This window comes from Numida meleagris, chromosome Z (genome assembly GCF_002078875.1).
Source record: "Numida meleagris isolate 19003 breed g44 Domestic line chromosome Z, NumMel1.0, whole genome shotgun sequence".
Classification (NCBI taxonomy): domain Eukaryota; kingdom Metazoa; phylum Chordata; class Aves; order Galliformes; family Numididae; genus Numida; species Numida meleagris.
Window position 1 is genome coordinate 35,343,290 of NC_034438.1, and position 16,902 is coordinate 35,360,191.

A 16,902-nucleotide genomic window follows, 5' to 3' on the forward strand; every position below is an offset into this window, starting at 1 on the left:
ACAGGTGTTATTTCCTAGCCAACTACTTCAAGGCACATTTAGGCAACAGCTACTAAAGAAACAAGTGAAAAAGAGATTAAAAGGAAAAGAGGGTAAGAGGAGAATGAAAGAGATTTTTCACCACATCTTCAGGTCCAGTGTTGTCTTGAGTTGGGTCTTGATCTGTGTGTCAAACAATGAGAGCAGAACATGTGTGTCCAGCTTTATGTAGTCCAGTTGGTCAAAGGCTGCCTACGAGGTGGCAACTTCCTCGCATCTGCACAGCTAGGGGTTCCAGAAGATCTGGGAGTTTTCAGCAAGGGTCTCTGGTATTTGTGCACCTCCTCCTCAGTAAGTGGCCATAAAAGGACACAGGTAAAACATTTCACTGCCCTGCCTTGGCAGGACCTGGTCCACCTCCCCAGCCTTCAACTCAACTTGAACTCAAGTTGTTGAGTCAAGTTCCCCATTGGTCTCTTACCATCACCTGGTGGCTTAACAGTGAGTAACAAAGAAAAGAGTCTAATGTTCATCTTCAGGAGTGGTGATATTCACAGACAGAAGGAGTAAAGAGAGAAGAGACTGAAGAAAGTAACCAAGTAATCACACATCTAACAATAGCTATGCCAATTATCGAGAACACAAACCCTGTTAGCAAGGCTAGCCCGATTTGGGGCAGCCATTTTCCCCACCCCATCAGTCCCAGAGACTGTAAAATGTTGGAGAACCAGGATCTGAGTGAGAGTCCATCAAACCAGTCTTTTGGTTGGAGGGACTGGAACAGTTCAGGAGTCTTATCAGCAATTTCTTTCATCCTCACATGAGCTTCAGGTAGTGTCATTATGGATAGTAATACAACATTCTCCTTTAGTTAAGTTTAACATGCAGCACACTCCCTGTTCCTTAAGTAATATACCAAGTATAAATCATTTTGTGATGACATTTTTGATACTCATTGCACTTGTGAGTTTAATTCCCCAAAAGCCTGTCTTGTTTAATTTGATAAGACTTTCAGGTTACGTTCTCTAAAACAAATCGGTGTCTTTTCATTGTAGTAGACGAGGCAAATATGTTTTCAAATATCAAAGAGATTCCCTGTCAACTTTGTATATTGCCCACCTACGTCATTTGGACAGGGACTTGGCTTGTTGACGTATCTGTTTCTAAGGTGCGGTATAATTCAACCCTGCATATTGCTCCAATGTTAAATATGAATAAAATTTTCCATTTGAACATTCCCAAGCCAATCCAAATAGTGTGATATATATATCTACTGATTTGGCAACTCCATGTATTGTTGATAGTCTACAAAATGAATTTGATTCTGTGGAGGTAGATCTTTCAGAAGACAGTGTGTGTGGAGTGCCCCCACAAAAATCACAGAATCACAGAATTGCAGGGGGTGGAACAGATTTCTAGAGATCACTGAATCCAATCCCCTGCAAAAGCAGGTTTCCTACAGTAGGTTGCACAGGTAGGCATCCAGGTGTGTTGTGAATATCTCCAGAGAGGGAGACTACACAACCTCTCTGGGCAGCCTGTTCCAGTGCTCACTCATTCTGACAGTAAAGAAGTTCTTCCTCAGGTTTGCATGTAACTTCCTCTGTTTCAGGTTCTGCCCAATGCCCCTTTTGTTCTATTGCCGCATGCCACTGAAAATTATGCAAACGTTATTTCATCTAAGACCATTGTTAGTATGGTTACACAGAGGATCTCCATTTCTGGAGCCATAAGAAAGGCAGCCCCAACACATAACACGCACCTCTTATCAAAACTCATACGCTTTCCAACAACCATGGAATTCCTTGAGCAGTATTTCCGTTAATGATCCCATAACACTGAGAAAGGTCAGAGACATAACAAAAAGGTTCTTATCCCTCATTCAGCAGACTGAGGAAGGGGTATATACGGATCAGTGTAGTTCCAAACTGTGGGAATTGAATGTTGTTTCTACATTAGAACAAGATAAGAATTTTCTTGATTCCATGGCCTCTGCTGCCATTTGGGTCCTTGATTAAAAAGAAGCTAGCAACAATTTATGTATAGCCAGCACGAAAATATGTTACACTTTGTCATACACATTGTACAAATATCCTGCACGAGACTGATGGAACCAGAGAACAAGTCATGACATGCCCAAGGAAGTGCCTACAGAGGCATCGGGAAGGCCTGGCATCCCCCCCTCGGTGCTCTTTGTTTAACAAAAGAAGCATCCTTCGACAGAATGGAAAAGGCTTTGGAGAAAATCACCGTATCAACACGATAAGGAGAGTACTGAGACATCTTGGAAGCAGCAGGATGGCGACCGACTGGCACAAGATAACACCTGAATTAACAAGCGTCAGAATGTAATTAACAAATGTAAAGCTTTGGTAAGATGGTGAACCTGGAGTACCCAGCCAATGGGGAAACGGGGGAGGGGGTAGGCAAGGGGGGGAAACAAGGTACAAAAGCTGCCATACTGTGTCCATAGGTGCGCTCCTTTTTACAGGACGCCTGCCATTGCAATTGCGAATAAAATCTGCTTTTATCAGAGATACCGTCCTGATAAATTATTTGGATATTTCCAACAAAACTCTCAGAAATCCCTGATTCAGTTCCCATGCAAGGTTTAGAGCATTACTGCCTCCACTCCCTTCGGCCCATCAGGAGTGAACGGATCCAAGGACTGACATCCCAGCCCATACCCACAACAGTCCGCACATTATTGAGACAAGAATATATAAAGTAACAGAGGCATTTCGAGAGCTCTCGGCCTGCAGCTGCCACCTGGCGGCACGGCCGCGAGCAGCACCCTCCCACGGCCCGGCGCTGCTTTCTCGTAAGACGTCCGGCAGCAGCAGGCGGCGACGGACGTGGGGCCGCGGCCGGCAGGTGACCCCGGGGTTCGCCGACTCCGTCAGGCTGCGTCGGCTGGGCAGACCCCGCGCGGCAGCCGCAGGAACATGGCGGCGCGGGGCCGCGGCCCTCAGCGCGGTGCCCGCCGGGAGGCGCAGTCAGGCGAGGCGGGATGGGGCAGCTCCCCCCGCCTCCGGCCGCGACTCGCGGCTGCCTACACGCGCGAGCACCGCCCGCCTTCTGCAGCATGCGGGGCGCGGCCCCTCGCATCCTCCCGTCTCGAAAGCGAGCGCAATGCCTGCGCTCGGACGGGCTCTCTTATCCCCCAGCCAATGGGCCCCAGCCTGGCGTGGTGCGGACCAATCGGAAGCCTGGCCGCAGCTGAGCCTGCCAATGAGCGATCCCCCTCGCTTTAGCGCGTGTGCCCTGCCCCCTGCCTCCGTCCCGCCAATGGGAGCGCGGTGCGGGGCGCGCGCTTGCGGGAGGGCAAGTTGAGGGAAAATGGCGGTGCAGGGGCGGCTGCGGGTGGACGGTTCTCAGCTCTGCCTCTGTGATACTCAGCGTGCCGCGAAGCAGCGCTTCGTGGAGGGCTCCATCGTCAGGATCTACATGGAGAACTTCCTGTGAGTCCGCGAGCGGGCGGCCTGGCTTTCTTCTCCGTGCAGTAGCTCAGAAGCTGGCGCTGGCCGCGGGTCGCCCGGGGCTGTTGGTGCGCAGTGCGCTGGGGACGAAGGTCGGCGGCCGGCGGCCGGCGCGGGGCGCGCTGTCCTCCGGTGGTGAGGCCGGGGCGGGCTGCGGGGCGGGAGGGCCGGGCGCGGGGCAGCCTCCCCCGCTGACGGCAGGTGCTGCGGTGCCCGCGTGCGAGGTGAGCCGGCTGGGGAAGGGGCTGCGTAACGCTGCTGTTCCTTTTTTGGTGGCAGCACCTTGTTTCCTCTCTGTGTGTGGTACGGGGTGTGAACGGGACTACGAATGCTGGAGCTTGTTATAGATGTAGGGCATTACTGATCATATTAGCCTGCCTTGAATTTGATTGCTGGGGCCTGGTCTTTGGTTCTTGTAAGAAATGAAATCTACTGGACGACGTCCAGCCTTCAGCATGGAGTACCGCAGAACCCAAAGACTTCTTGCGGAACTGCAAACCCATGATGTATCGTACGGCTTTCATCTCCTTCTGTGACTGCAGTTAGAGGCAACTAAGTGGATATTATGAAGTTGTAGTAAAGTTAATAGGAGCTGTCACTCTTTGGGGCTGGATCATAGAATCACAGAATCATAGAATTGCTCAGGTTGGAAAAGACCTTCAAGATCATCAAGTCCAACTACAACCTAACCATACTACCCTAACAACCCACCGCTAAATCATGTCCCTGAGCACCACATCCAAACAGTTTTTAAACACATCCAGGGATAGTGACTCAGCCACCTCCCTGGGGAGCCTGTTCCAGTGCTTAACAACCCTTTCTGTACAGAATTTTTTCCTGATATCCAACCTAAACCTCCCCTGGTGCAACTTGAGGCCATTTCCCCTTGTCCTGTCACCTGTCACCAGTGAGAAGAGACCAGCTCCACTCTCACTGCAATCACCTTTCAGGTATTTGAAGAGAGCAATGAGGTCTCCCCTCAGCCTCCTCTTCCCCAGACTGAAGAGCCCCAGTTCCTTTAGTCTCTCTTGATAGGGTGTATTCTCCAAGCCCTTCACATTCCTTATATTTCCTTATATTTCATTCCTTGTAGCCATTTGTTCTGAAGAAAGTTGTCATAAGTGCTCCAACAGGTAGGAATTTATTCTACAGTGTTTTAATGGAGTGTCAGTTTTCACTCGGGTTTATTTATAAAGTAATATTTGAACAATGAGTCTATCTCTTAAAATTATGATCTGTCATATTTAATGTAATCAGAATGGTTTTGAGAAAGTAATTTTCTTTTAAGATGACATATTGTTTATCAAAAAAATATTGTGCCTTCCAGAACATATGACATCTGTGAAGTACGTCCGGGACCCAACTTGAACATGATTATAGGTGCTAATGGAACAGGAAAGTCAAGCATTGTTTGTGCCATCTGTCTGGGATTGGCTGGAAAACCTTCTTTCTTAGGGCGAGCTGAAAAGGTGACTATGAACATTGTTGATTTTCATGTTTAATGTGAACTTCATCAAGAGCATTGTCCAGCAGGGAGGGGAAAGGAATGAATGAACCATTTTCCTTGATTTGCTTTGTTTTTGTAAAAAATATAAGGTGTTGAAGCTGTAGAATAACCTGGGCCAGAGATGAGTGCTTTTACCAAAGTGATTTCCTTACTTAAGTACTGATCATTTTGTCAGAATTAAAAAATGGTACTGCAACCTGAATAGGGAAAATGTTATATCTGAAGATGACTGATTTCTGACTTCCACGGTGTAGGAGAATGCCACCCACAGAAACAAGTTTTCCTTGATGTGTTTAAGAGTGTTTTATAAACGCCTGGAGCCATTAATCTGGATGACTTTCAGTTATGCTATTATTATTTTAGTTTAGGGTTCATCATTTTTTCTTCCAAGAGATTGTATGGTGACATTAGAATAGGAAATTTATTTGTATTGTCCGTTTTTTTTAAGTTTTTTCTCTTGCTTTCTTGGCTACTTCAGTTAAATGAAATATATTTCAGTAGTTCTTGGGAGCATTTGATCTGGTTGCTTAAGTGATTGTGTGTATTCTGTGATAATAGCTCTATCTTTTCTCTAAGGTAGATATGGAAATTGCCTACAGGGCAGCACTGTGTTGAAGTTCTTATGATTATATACTTCTATGCCACTAGTATTAACATGTGGCAGTGTCTTTGGTTTGTATTGCCTTTGTTCCCTGAAATTGTTCATCTCTGTGGATTTGCTGGCTCTAATTTGTTCAGCTCTGAAGGTTTAAATTGACCAGAAAATAACCTGTGGAACAAGTCCTAATGCTGTTATTTAAAGAGGAAGTTAATAGCATCTTCCTTTATTTTTAGGTAATACCAGGTAATTTCCAGGGGAAACGTAAGGTTTTCAATAACATATACCATTACAGCAACTCTATAGTACAAATGCATATTTTTGTGAGAGATTAAATTTTAAAACAGTGTTATTTTGCAATAATAATTTCTGTAATTCATTTTGTAGGTTGCTCTCTTTGTAAAGCAAGGCTGCATGAAAGGTCTAGTGGAAATTGAACTGTAAGTAGTAAAATTATATTTCCTCATACATTTTTAATGAAATTATTTCCAAGTCCTTCTCTGCAGGGCTACTCTCAAGGAGATCTTCCACCAGTTTGTATAAATACCTGAGAGTGCCCCCGCCCAAGTGCAGCACCTTGCATTTGGCCTTGTTGAACCTTATGAGGTTCACATGGGCCCACTTGTCCAGCCTGTTCAGGTCCCTCTGGATGGCTTCCCTTCCCTCCACTGTATCGACTGCACTGCTCAGCTTGGTGTCATCTGCAAACTTGCTGAGGGCACACTCGATACCATCATTTATGCCATTGATAAAGGTGTTGAAGAGCACCGGTCCCAAGACTGAGCCTTGAGGGATGCCACTCGTGACCGGCCTCCACCCAGACATAGAACCATTGATCACAACCCTTTGGCTGCGACCAGCCAACCAGTTCTAAATCCACCGAACAGTCCATCCTTCAAATCCATACCTCTCCAATTTGGAGAGAAGGATGTGGTGAGGGACCATGTCAGAGGCCTTGCAGAAGTCCAGAAAGATGACATCCGTCGGCCTTCCCTCGACCACTGATGCTGTCACTCCATCACAGAAGGCCACCAGATTGGTCAGGCAAGATCTGCCCTTGGTGAAGCCATGCTGGCTGTCTCGGATCACCTCTTTGTCTCATATGTGCCTTAACATGTCTTTGAGGAGGATCTGCTCCATGATCTTCCCAGGCACAGAGGTGAGGCTCACCGGCCTGTAGTTCTCCGGGTCATCCTTTCTCCCTTTCTTAAAAATGGGAGTAATGTTTCCCTTTCTCCAGTCACTGGGGACTTTGCCGGACAGCCATGATTTTTCAAATATGATGGAGAGCGGCTCTGCAACCACATCAGCCATCTCTCTCAGAACCCTAGGATGGATATCATCCAACCCCATGGACTTACAGACATTCAATTGCATGAGGAGGTCTTGGACTTGTTCCACTGTTATAGTGGGATGGAATCTGTCCCCCACAGCCTCCCTAGAGGCTGAGGGTCCTGGCAGACATAGGAAGTATGACCACCAGTGAAGACTGAGGCAAATCACTCATTGAGTACCTCAGCTTTTTCCATGTCTGAGGAAGCTAGCTCTCCATTATCTTTTATCAGAGGGGGAACATTCTCCTTGGCCTGTCTCCTCCTGCCTATGTACCTGCAGAACCCCTTGTTGTTTTTCACATCCCTTGCCAAGTTCAGCTCCATCTGTGCCTTGGCTGTCCTAATCCTGTCTCTACACACATGGACAACAGCCCTGTATTCCTCCAGGCTACACAATCTTGCTTCCAATTCCTGTACATTTCCCTCTTTCCCCTCAGTTTAAGCTGCAGGTCCTTGCACAGCCACGTTGGTCGCCTGCCTCCCCTGCTTGACTTCTTCTGCTGGGGGATGGAGAGCCATTGCACTCTCAGAAGGGTGTCCTTTAAGAGCTGCCAGCTCTGTTCTGTACCCATGCCCTTAAGGACAGTTTCCCAGGGGATCCCATCCAGAAATTCCTTGAGCAGCCGGAATTTTGCTCTCCTGAAGTTCAGGGTCCTGACTCTGCTTTTTGCCAGGCCTGCATTCTTCAAGATCACAAACTCCACCAGAGCATGGTCAGTACAGCCCAGGCTGCCTCCAATCTTAACCTCTGTAATGCTCTCCTCTGCATTGGTGAGCACCAGGTCCAGTAAGGCTTCACTTGGGGTTGGTCCCTCTAATACCTGGACCAGGAAGTTATCCTCAGCAGTCTTCAGCGATCTCCTGGATTGTCTGCCGCCCGCCGTGCCGGTATCCCAGCAGATATCCAGGTGGTTGAAATCCCCCATCAGGACAAGAGCCTGTGAGTGCAGCCCTTCCTGCAACTGAAACAAGAAGGCCTCGTCAACAGGCTCCCCCTGATCAGGTGGCCTGTAACAGACCCCAACCACTAGATGCCCTTTACTGGACCGATCTTTGATTTTAATCCACAAGCTCTCAACCCGATCGTGGCTGTTTCTCAGGCCCAGCTCTTCGCAATCTATCCACTTCCTAACATAGAGGGCAACTCCCCCACCCCTCCTACCTTGTCTATTCCCTCTGAAAAGCCTGTAGCCCTTAGTCAGAGTATTCCAGTTGTGGAATTTGTCCCACCATGTTTCCGTGATAGCAGTTAGGCCATACTTTCCCAGTTGTGCCACGGTTTCTAACTCCTCCTGTTTATTTCCCATGCTGCATGCATTGGTATAGAGGCACTTCAGCTGGGCTATTGGCCTCGTTGCCTTCTTGGAGGAGCCCTCCCTAATACCTCCAGGACAAGTCTGGGGTTTTCCCCTACCGCCTCCCAAGGTGACAGCGCTCCCACACTCTTCTCTGTCACCCAGTACACCCCTTTTCCCCATCATATGTAGTTTAAAGCCCTGCTAACCAGCCCAGCCAGCTTGCTCCCTGTGATTTTAAAGGAAAAAACAAAAAATGAATGTGATCTGAATTCTAAAACTCAAGTATTCTGCATTTGCTTGTACTGGTAATGCTGACATGAGGGGTTCTTCTGTGTTCTTACTGGAAATGTTACTTCCTGAAACAAAACAGAAGGCAAAAATTAGATCTGACTCATTCCTGGCAGTACAGTCTTCTAGGTAAGCTTACACAAGATAGAACAACTGAAATATAATTCAGAGTTAGTCTGTAAAATTAGGTCAGTAACTTATGTTTACTGACAGTTAAAAGATAATAGCACGTGCTGCCTGTATTTAGTGGTGAACTAAATGTAAACAATGAGAACCTATCCTAACAGTTCCTCAGTGGCTGTTTTTTGGTGGAGATTAACTTGAAACAGCAATAGCAACATGTTTTTTTTATAATCCTTAGATTGATGTCTTTGTCTGCGCTGAGTGTAGAACTAATCAAGTAATTCCAATCCATAGTTAATTTGTATAAAAATTGGCTGCCCTAATTAAATTGTATAAAATGTGAATTGTGTTAAGAAAAATACATGCTGGAACAGGTCTTTGAAAAAAATCCTTTGACTTTTTTTCTCGTGGGAGTTGTCAAGATGGTCATTCTTTGGATACATGGTGGTGGGTCAGGAGGTAGGATATCTTTCTGTTGGACAGTATGATTTTTTCAGCATAGATACTAAATTGTTGTATTGTTTGAAAGTCTGAAGAGAGACTTGTAGTATGTTAAGACGTAACGTTGCTACAGTGGTTGCAGACTAATTCAGACTTTGTCTGGTTGATAGGAGGTAATTAAAGAGAATGACTAGAGTGGAAGAGCAGTCACAGAATTGCAGGGGTTGGAAGGGTCCTCCAGAAGTTCATTGAGTCCAGTGCACCTGTTAAAGCAGGTTCCCTGCAGTAGGTCTCACAGATAGGCATCCATATGTGTCATGAATATCTCTGGAAAAGGAGACTCCACAACCTCTCTGGGGAACCAGTTCCAGGGCTCCATCACCGTTACCATAAAGAAGTTCTTCTGCGTGTTTGTATGGAAGTTCCTGTGTTCAAGCTCTAGGCCATTCCTTCTTGTCCTGTCGCTACACACCACTGAGAAGAGGCAGGCCTCATTCGTTTGCCTCACACCACCCTTTAAATATTTATAAACATTAGTCAGATCCTCCCTCAGTCTGCTTTTCTGCAGGCTGAAAAGACCCAGGGTGCTCAGTCTTTCCTCATAAGGAAGGCTCCAGGCCCTTTATCATCCTTGCGGCTGTTTGGGGACTCCTATTAGGAGATCCCTGTCTTTTCTGAACTGGGAAGCCTGGAACTGGACACAGTATTCTAAATGTGGCCTCACCAGGGCAGAGTAGAGGGGGAGGATCACCTCTCTTGACTTGCTGGCCATGCTCGTATTTAATGCACCCCAGGAAAAGCTGGCCTTCTTGGCCACAGGGGCACACTGCTGGCTCATAGTTCACCTGTTGTCCACCAGGACACCCAGGTCCTCTTCAGAGGACCTTCTCCACCAGGTCATCCCCTAACCTGTACTGATGCATGCAGCCATTCCTCCCTAGGTGCAAGACTTTGCACTTGCTCTTACTGATCCTTGTGTTATTCGTGTCTGCCCAACACTCCAGTCTGTCCAGATTTTGTTGAATGGCAGTACAGCCTTCTGATGTGTCAGCCACTCTCCCCAGCTTTTTATCATCAGCAGTCTTGCAGCGAGTGACTGATCCAGGTCACTTCATCCAGGTCACTGATGAAGATGTTGAACAGGACTGGATGTAGCACTGACCCATGAGGAGCACTACTAGTTACAGGCTGATGACAACCACTGAGCTGTCAGTCAGCCAGTTCTCAGTCCATCTTGCCTTCCACTCATCCATCCCGCACTTTCTAAGTTTTGTAACAAGGATGTTGTGGGAGACGGAGTCAAACGCCTTGTTGAAGTCAAGGTACACAACATCCACTGCTCTCCCCCCATCTACCTGGCCAGTGATGACATCACAGAAAGGTACCAGGTTGGTCAACCATGATTTCCCCTTCGTGAATCTATGCTGACTATTCCTGATAACCTTCTCTTCCAATTGCTTGGAGATGGCATCCAGTACAAGCTGTTTCATCATCTTTGCATGGATGGAGGTGAGGCTGATTTGCCTGTAGTTTCCGAGATCTCCTTGTCCCTTTTTGAAAACTGTAGTGACATTGGCTATCCTCCAGTCATGAGGGACTTCTCCCATTCTCCAAGGCCTTTCAAAGATGATAGAGAGTGGTTCAGCAGTTACCTCTGCCAGCTCCCTCAGCACACATGGGTTCATCCCATCGGGGCCCTTGCATTTGTGTGCACTGATTTTTGGCTAGATGCTCTCTGACCATCTCCTCTTCAGCCCTAGGGAAGCCTTCAATTTCCTGGACTCCCTCTCTGACTTCTGGGGTCTGGGATTCCTGAGGGGCAGTCTTTGTAGTAAAGACCAAAGCAAAGAAGGCATTCAGTTTCTCCACCTTTTCAGTGTCCCCTATTACCAGGGCACCTACCTCATTTAGTAGGGTACCCACATTTTCTCTAGACTTCCTTTTACTGTTGAAATACATAAAAAAAACCTTTCTTGTTGTCCTTTACCTCCTTTGCAAGGCTTAATTCCAAGGCTTAATTCCAAGAGGGCTTTAGCCTTCCTTGTTGTATCCTTACAGGTCCTGACAACATTGCTGTATTCTTCCCAAGTGGACAGGCCCTTTTCCCACATTTTGTGGACGTCCTTTCCTTTTGGTTTATCCACGAGTTTGTTGCTTATCCGTGCAGGCCTCCTGCCATCTTTCCTTGATTTCTTGAACTCGGAATAAGTGGTGCTTGAGTGTTAACCAGCTCTCACAGGCCCCCTTACCTTATAACGTTCTAGGGGTGTTAATCCAGGGCAGCAATCCTACTTACTGCTTTGCTTCTTCCACACGAGATCGTGAACTCCACTATCTCATGATCACTGCATCCCAAGCTGCCCCCAACCTTCACATCCCCAACCAACCCTTCCTTGTTAGTACTCGTTAGTAAGAACAAGATCAAGCAGCACACCCTCATTGGCTCCTCCACCACCTGTGACAGAAAGTTATCTTCAGCACATTGCTGGAACCTCCTGACTGTGTGTGCCTTGCTATGTTGCTTATCCAACAAATACTGGGGTAATTAAAGGCCTCATCAACTTCCTCTTCCTGGTTAGGTGGCTTGTAGTACACACCCACAGCAGTGTCACCTATGTTATCCCGCCCCTTAATTCTTAGCCACAAACTCTACACTCGTTCATCATTGACCCCAGGTGAATTTGTTGACAGGAATTTTAAAATTTGAGTTCTAAATATTAGTTAAACATAGTCCTTGAATGGTAACTGAAATCAAGAGCCTTTTAAAATGATTTTTAATTTGATAAAAGGAAGGAGTGTGGATCTGTAGGTCTTTTGAAGAAGATTGGTATATTAAAATGTGGAAATAGATGGTTGTGAGGAAATAATGATCCATATAGTCCTCAACAAGTAGGTTCCTGTTGTTACTGCACATATTCCACTTGCTAAATTACTTGCTTCTATTGTCATCTCTATTCCTAAAATCTCTAGAAGTACGTGGACTCCAAAATGTTACGAGCTTTTATTCTTTACTTTTAAAGCTCGTAACAGCTTAAAAATAAGCTGAACAGGCACTAGACAATTTCCAAACTGAAACATTGACCAAGATTTTGAGAGTATGACTATCTTGTTGCTCATATGTTCCTGATGTTAACCTGACTTAAATTTTTGAAGTGTTGAAGTAGAGAACTAAATGGGTAGTTGGTGCATCATTGCAGTTCTTCAAAAGTGAGAAATGAAAACAGACTGATATTTTCATTCAGTATGATGCGGTTTTTGCTTCCAGGTGGAATACATATACACGGCTTCTTGTTGGAGTTGTGTACATGAATATTTTTCACTGTAAGGATTTAGTGATTTTAAACCTCCTGTGTACCAATTTTAATGCTTACAATTTCAAATAAAAATTATGTTTTTACAAATGGAATGGTTTATATAAACAATTTTTAAATTGTTCATATGATCAGCAAGAATATGTCATTTATATAAATAACTACTTTTGAGCTGAGATTTGCATATATTTGTGTTGCTTTCCATGTTGCAACAGAGATACAGTAGGATTAATTCATCATTAAAGTATTGGATATTATTTGAAACAAAATCTTATTCTTCCACTACGATTCAGTTATTAAATATTGAAGTATCAGATAAGTTTTTAATGTGCTAACTGGCATACTTTGGCATTTAGTAAGCTTTGCATACTCTCAAAAGTATAAACACTTTCTTTTACTTAACAGGTTTAAGGTACCTGAGAATATCATTATCACACGTGAGATTCAAGTAGTGACCAACACATCAACATGGCATATCAACAGGAAACTAGCAACCCTGAAAACAGTAGAGGAGCAGGTTGCAGCCTTAAATATCCAGGTGGACAATTTGTGCCAATTTCTTCCTCAGGTATGAAATATTTTGAAATATTTTGAAAATAAGGAGGGAGCATGGAGTGTTGTTTTTTCAGAGGGTTTTGTAGCTTCTTATTTCTTCATCTTACAGCATTTCAGCAGTTTAATAAGACCATACAAAAGGTGAGAGGGGGACGATACTAATATTTGTGATGGTGAAAGAAGGAGCTATGTGACCTTTAAAGCTCACTGACTGGACAGTCTTTACCTGCCGTCTTCATTTGTTTTTTGAGACCTAAGGGAAAGCAGCTGATGTTCCCCATGTGTTTGTTTGTTTGTTTGTTTTTTGTTTTGTTTTTCTGTTTTTTGTATGTGTAACAATGCTAGTAGCATTGCTGCCTCTTTGTCCTCTCACTGCTACTGTAGAGGTGTTCTTAAACACTTCAGCAAAGCTGTAGTGAAAATGGTATAAATGTCGAGGTCAGGCACTGCTTTTGTGCCCTTACCTGCAGCATTCCTGCACTCCTGCATCCCTGACTTATCCTGTCAGTCTCTGCATGTGTTTTTCTCTCTTTGTAACTAGTCACTTCCTCAGGATTGGATTCTGTAGTTGGTACGTGAAGGGAAGAGTTGTCTGGATTTCTTTCAGAAAGCAGCCCTGTTTAGTGACCTTTCAGTTGCAACAAAAACTGCTAATACAGCCTTTATGTTAACTTCAATGGCTCAACAGTTTCTTGAGTGTAGGGTAGGTCTTAAGGGTATTCAGAATCAATGTTTGTAAGAGTAAAATTTTCCTGATGCAAGATAGCTCCTAAGAAAGAGAGAAGACTACACACTGCTTTGGTACCTGAATACATGGTCAGGAAGGTCAGAGTTCCTTTGCAGATGGCTATGTTGTTCAGAGTTTCTGTGCAGATAGTTCTGCCCCTTTCTAGTTTGTGGGGATCTTTATGGACGATAGTAAGAGGGAACCTTGTCAGAACCTGGCCAGTCTTGCTTATTCATCTCTTCAAGGAGAAGTGTATTCAAGAAGACAGGCTGAAAAACATAAATTTCCTGAAGTGAACTGTTCCATTCAGAAGAAATAGCCAGCTCAAAATTGATGAGCCAACCCTTGTCCTCAACTGCTGAAATAACAACTAAAAGCTAGGGTTTGAATTTAAATTATGCCAGAACGGCACAGAGAAAACCACGTATGAAATCTTACAAGTGTAAAGGAGGATTAGGTTGCCTTTCAGTCAGGTAGTTGTCCTGTACTTAACTTTACCTGGACTATTAGGTAGATAACTGTAAGTTAGCTGATGTTTGTGAGAAGTAGGTTGCTGTTTTTAATTCCATTATTACTGTGCTGTGCTATTTCAACCACTGCTGTACTTGTATTGTTTCTTTGTATGTTACTGTTTTGCAGGACAAAGTTGGAGAATTTGCAAGAATGAGCAAGATTGAATTGCTTGAAGCCACTGAAAAATCCATTGGTCCTCCAGAAATGTATCAGTTTCACTGTAAACTGAAAAAGTTAAAAGAAAAAGAAAGAGAACTAGAGGTAAACATGTATGTTGTATAGACGAAGATGAATGACTGTAGGGAAAATCACATAATAAAATTTAATGTGAGATCTTACAGATTTTTTACAGGTTGTTGTTTATTTGCCAAGTCTGTGGTAAGTTGATTTTACCCAGCAGTGCACATCTTTCACATCTCATTCACTCTAAAGCTTGCAAGTGGTAAGATCCATGAACGCAAGTCTTCTGCACATGAAGGACAAGGGATGCCTGCTGTCATGTCCTCGTGATTTTTCTGGGATCCTAGACTGACAGTAACTGCTTTCTGGACATTCCTTTTATGCTGTTTAGGAGCCATAAGCTGTGAAGAAGTGTTCATTTGCTTTAATCTTGCTTTCCATAGGTTATGGATGAGATTGTTGCCTCTTAGCCCATTTTTCCTGCCTTGAAATTGTAACAAACTAAAGGAAAAGGATCAGCATATGTGATATGCTGCAACCTTGTTGTCCTTCTGTTAGCACACAGGGTCTTTCCCTAACACTCATCTGTGCTGTGAATTTCCCGGAGCTCATGTTTTGTAATCTTTACAGAAATAACATGTTTTGCAGTGCTGGGAGTGGTATCTTGGGAGCCATGTTGTGGAAATAATGGCTGTTGTTATCAGTACAGGTGATTTTCTTAATCCTTTGTTCCACTCCTTCTTACATTTATGCACACACATGTGCACTTCCATTCAAACATAGCACTTCAAAATACCAATCTTATTATTTCTGTTACAGATCTTTCGCAAGTATTTTTGCTACTCGTGTGTAGCGGAATCAACCTGAACTGTAGGGATGAAATCCATCACGAAACTTCAAAAATTTTAAAAGGTTTTCTCCAGATTTAACTTACATTTGTTTCCACAGGAAGCATGTGATCAATTAACTTGAAAAAACTGGACAATTCCAGTTGTATTTTTCCCCTGTAATTACTGCTGTACTGAATTGTCCTCTAATGTTAAATTTTGGCATAGTTAATGTTCAGGTGAGGTATAGATGACTTCTGAAATGGGTTTTCATGGAGTAGATACTATAAAATATGAAAATGTGTATTTTTACAGAATGTATGCAAAGACAAAGTTAACTCTTTGGAAAAAATGAAACAGAGGGCTGAACGATACAAACAAGATGTTGATAGATACCATGAATGCAAGCGTCATCTAGACCTAATTGATATGCTTCAGAGAAAAAGACCTTGGGTGGTAAGTTTTAATTTTCTACTCAGTGATTCTCTTACCTAACCTAATTTTCCTAATACAGCAATGTTAGAACTATGGTGTGTTAAAGGAATTAGCATTAAATTAGGTTATAGCAGCTTTCTGCAAGTATTTTTCAAATGTGTAGAAATGGGTATTGCAAAGAAGAAATTTTGACTGAATAGACCAAATAGATTTTTTTAATTAATCATGTATGTTTACAAGTAGACTAATTAAATAACTAAGAAAAAGTGATGGCTGTGGTAGTTTCACACTGATGGGCAGCTAAGCTTGATCACACCATTCTCCCATTTCCCCTCCTCAGAAGAGACGAGAACAGAGATCACTCAGCAGTTACTGGCAAAACAAACTCAGCGTAAGGGAGTTCTATGTAATGTACTGCCTACTGCTAACAGACTACAGCAGTGAGAAGATAAAAGCAAACCAAAATTGGCTTCCTTTCCCCTGAGCAGCACAGAGGAATGGGAGCTTGTAACTTCATCTCTGCTGCTCCTCTGTGCTCACTCCCTTCCCCTGTTCCACATGGGGTCCATCCCATGGAATGGCATCCTTCCCAGACTAATCCTTCGTGGGCTTCCCACAGGATGCAGCTCTCCACGCACTTCTCCAGCATGGCTCCCTACCACGGGGCCCATCCTTCAGGACTGCACTGCTACACCACAAGTCCTGATGGGCACCAGCTCCCCTATACCTCCTGCTCTACCATGTGTTCCTCTCCATAGGCTGTAGCTCCATCCCGCCAGGGCCTGCCTCTTCTGGGGCTCTCCATGTGCTCAGCCTCCTTCAGGCCACATTCACTGCTGCACTGTGGGCTCCTCCACAGGCTGCACGTGGAGATGTGCACCACACGGCAGAAGGACAGCCTGCTGCTCCTCCATAGACCTCTTCTGAGATGCAGTAAACTTCTTTTCCATGCCTGGAGTACCTCCTGCCCTCATTGTGCGTTGACCTTGGAGGTTGCACGGCTGTTTCTCTCATAGTTTTTCACTCCTTTCCTCTGGCTGCTGTTGCAGGGCAGTTTTTGCCTTTCTTCAGCCTGCTCTCTCGGAGGCACACCCAGTGTTGGTCATGGCTCAGCTCTGGCCAGCAGTGGGCCCCTTTTGGAGCAGCTGGAGCTGGCTCCAATCTGACATAGGGCAGTGCTTGGCTCTGCTCACAGAGGCTGGCACCGCTACAGTCCCCACCTACCAAACCTTGCCATGCAAGTCCAATCCAGTGGTAGATAATGTGAAGATAGTTCTTACAGATGGAGCTTGTATGCTATTCTGTTT

General features: G+C 44.7%; 1 protein-coding gene across 1 annotated transcript in view; it reads left to right on the forward strand.

The window, feature by feature from the left end:
- SMC5 (structural maintenance of chromosomes 5) overlaps positions 3,249-16,902 on the forward strand; it is a 65,008-nt gene continuing 51,354 nt past the window's right edge. The window contains exons 1-6 of the mRNA XM_021380586.1: positions 3,249-3,440; positions 4,786-4,927; positions 5,951-6,003; positions 12,764-12,926; positions 14,280-14,414; positions 15,476-15,616. Coding sequence (XP_021236261.1) covers positions 3,319-3,440; positions 4,786-4,927; positions 5,951-6,003; positions 12,764-12,926; positions 14,280-14,414; positions 15,476-15,616 — 756 coding nt within the window. The 5' untranslated portion in view covers positions 3,249-3,318. The remainder of the gene's footprint in view (positions 3,441-4,785; positions 4,928-5,950; positions 6,004-12,763; positions 12,927-14,279; positions 14,415-15,475; positions 15,617-16,902) is intronic.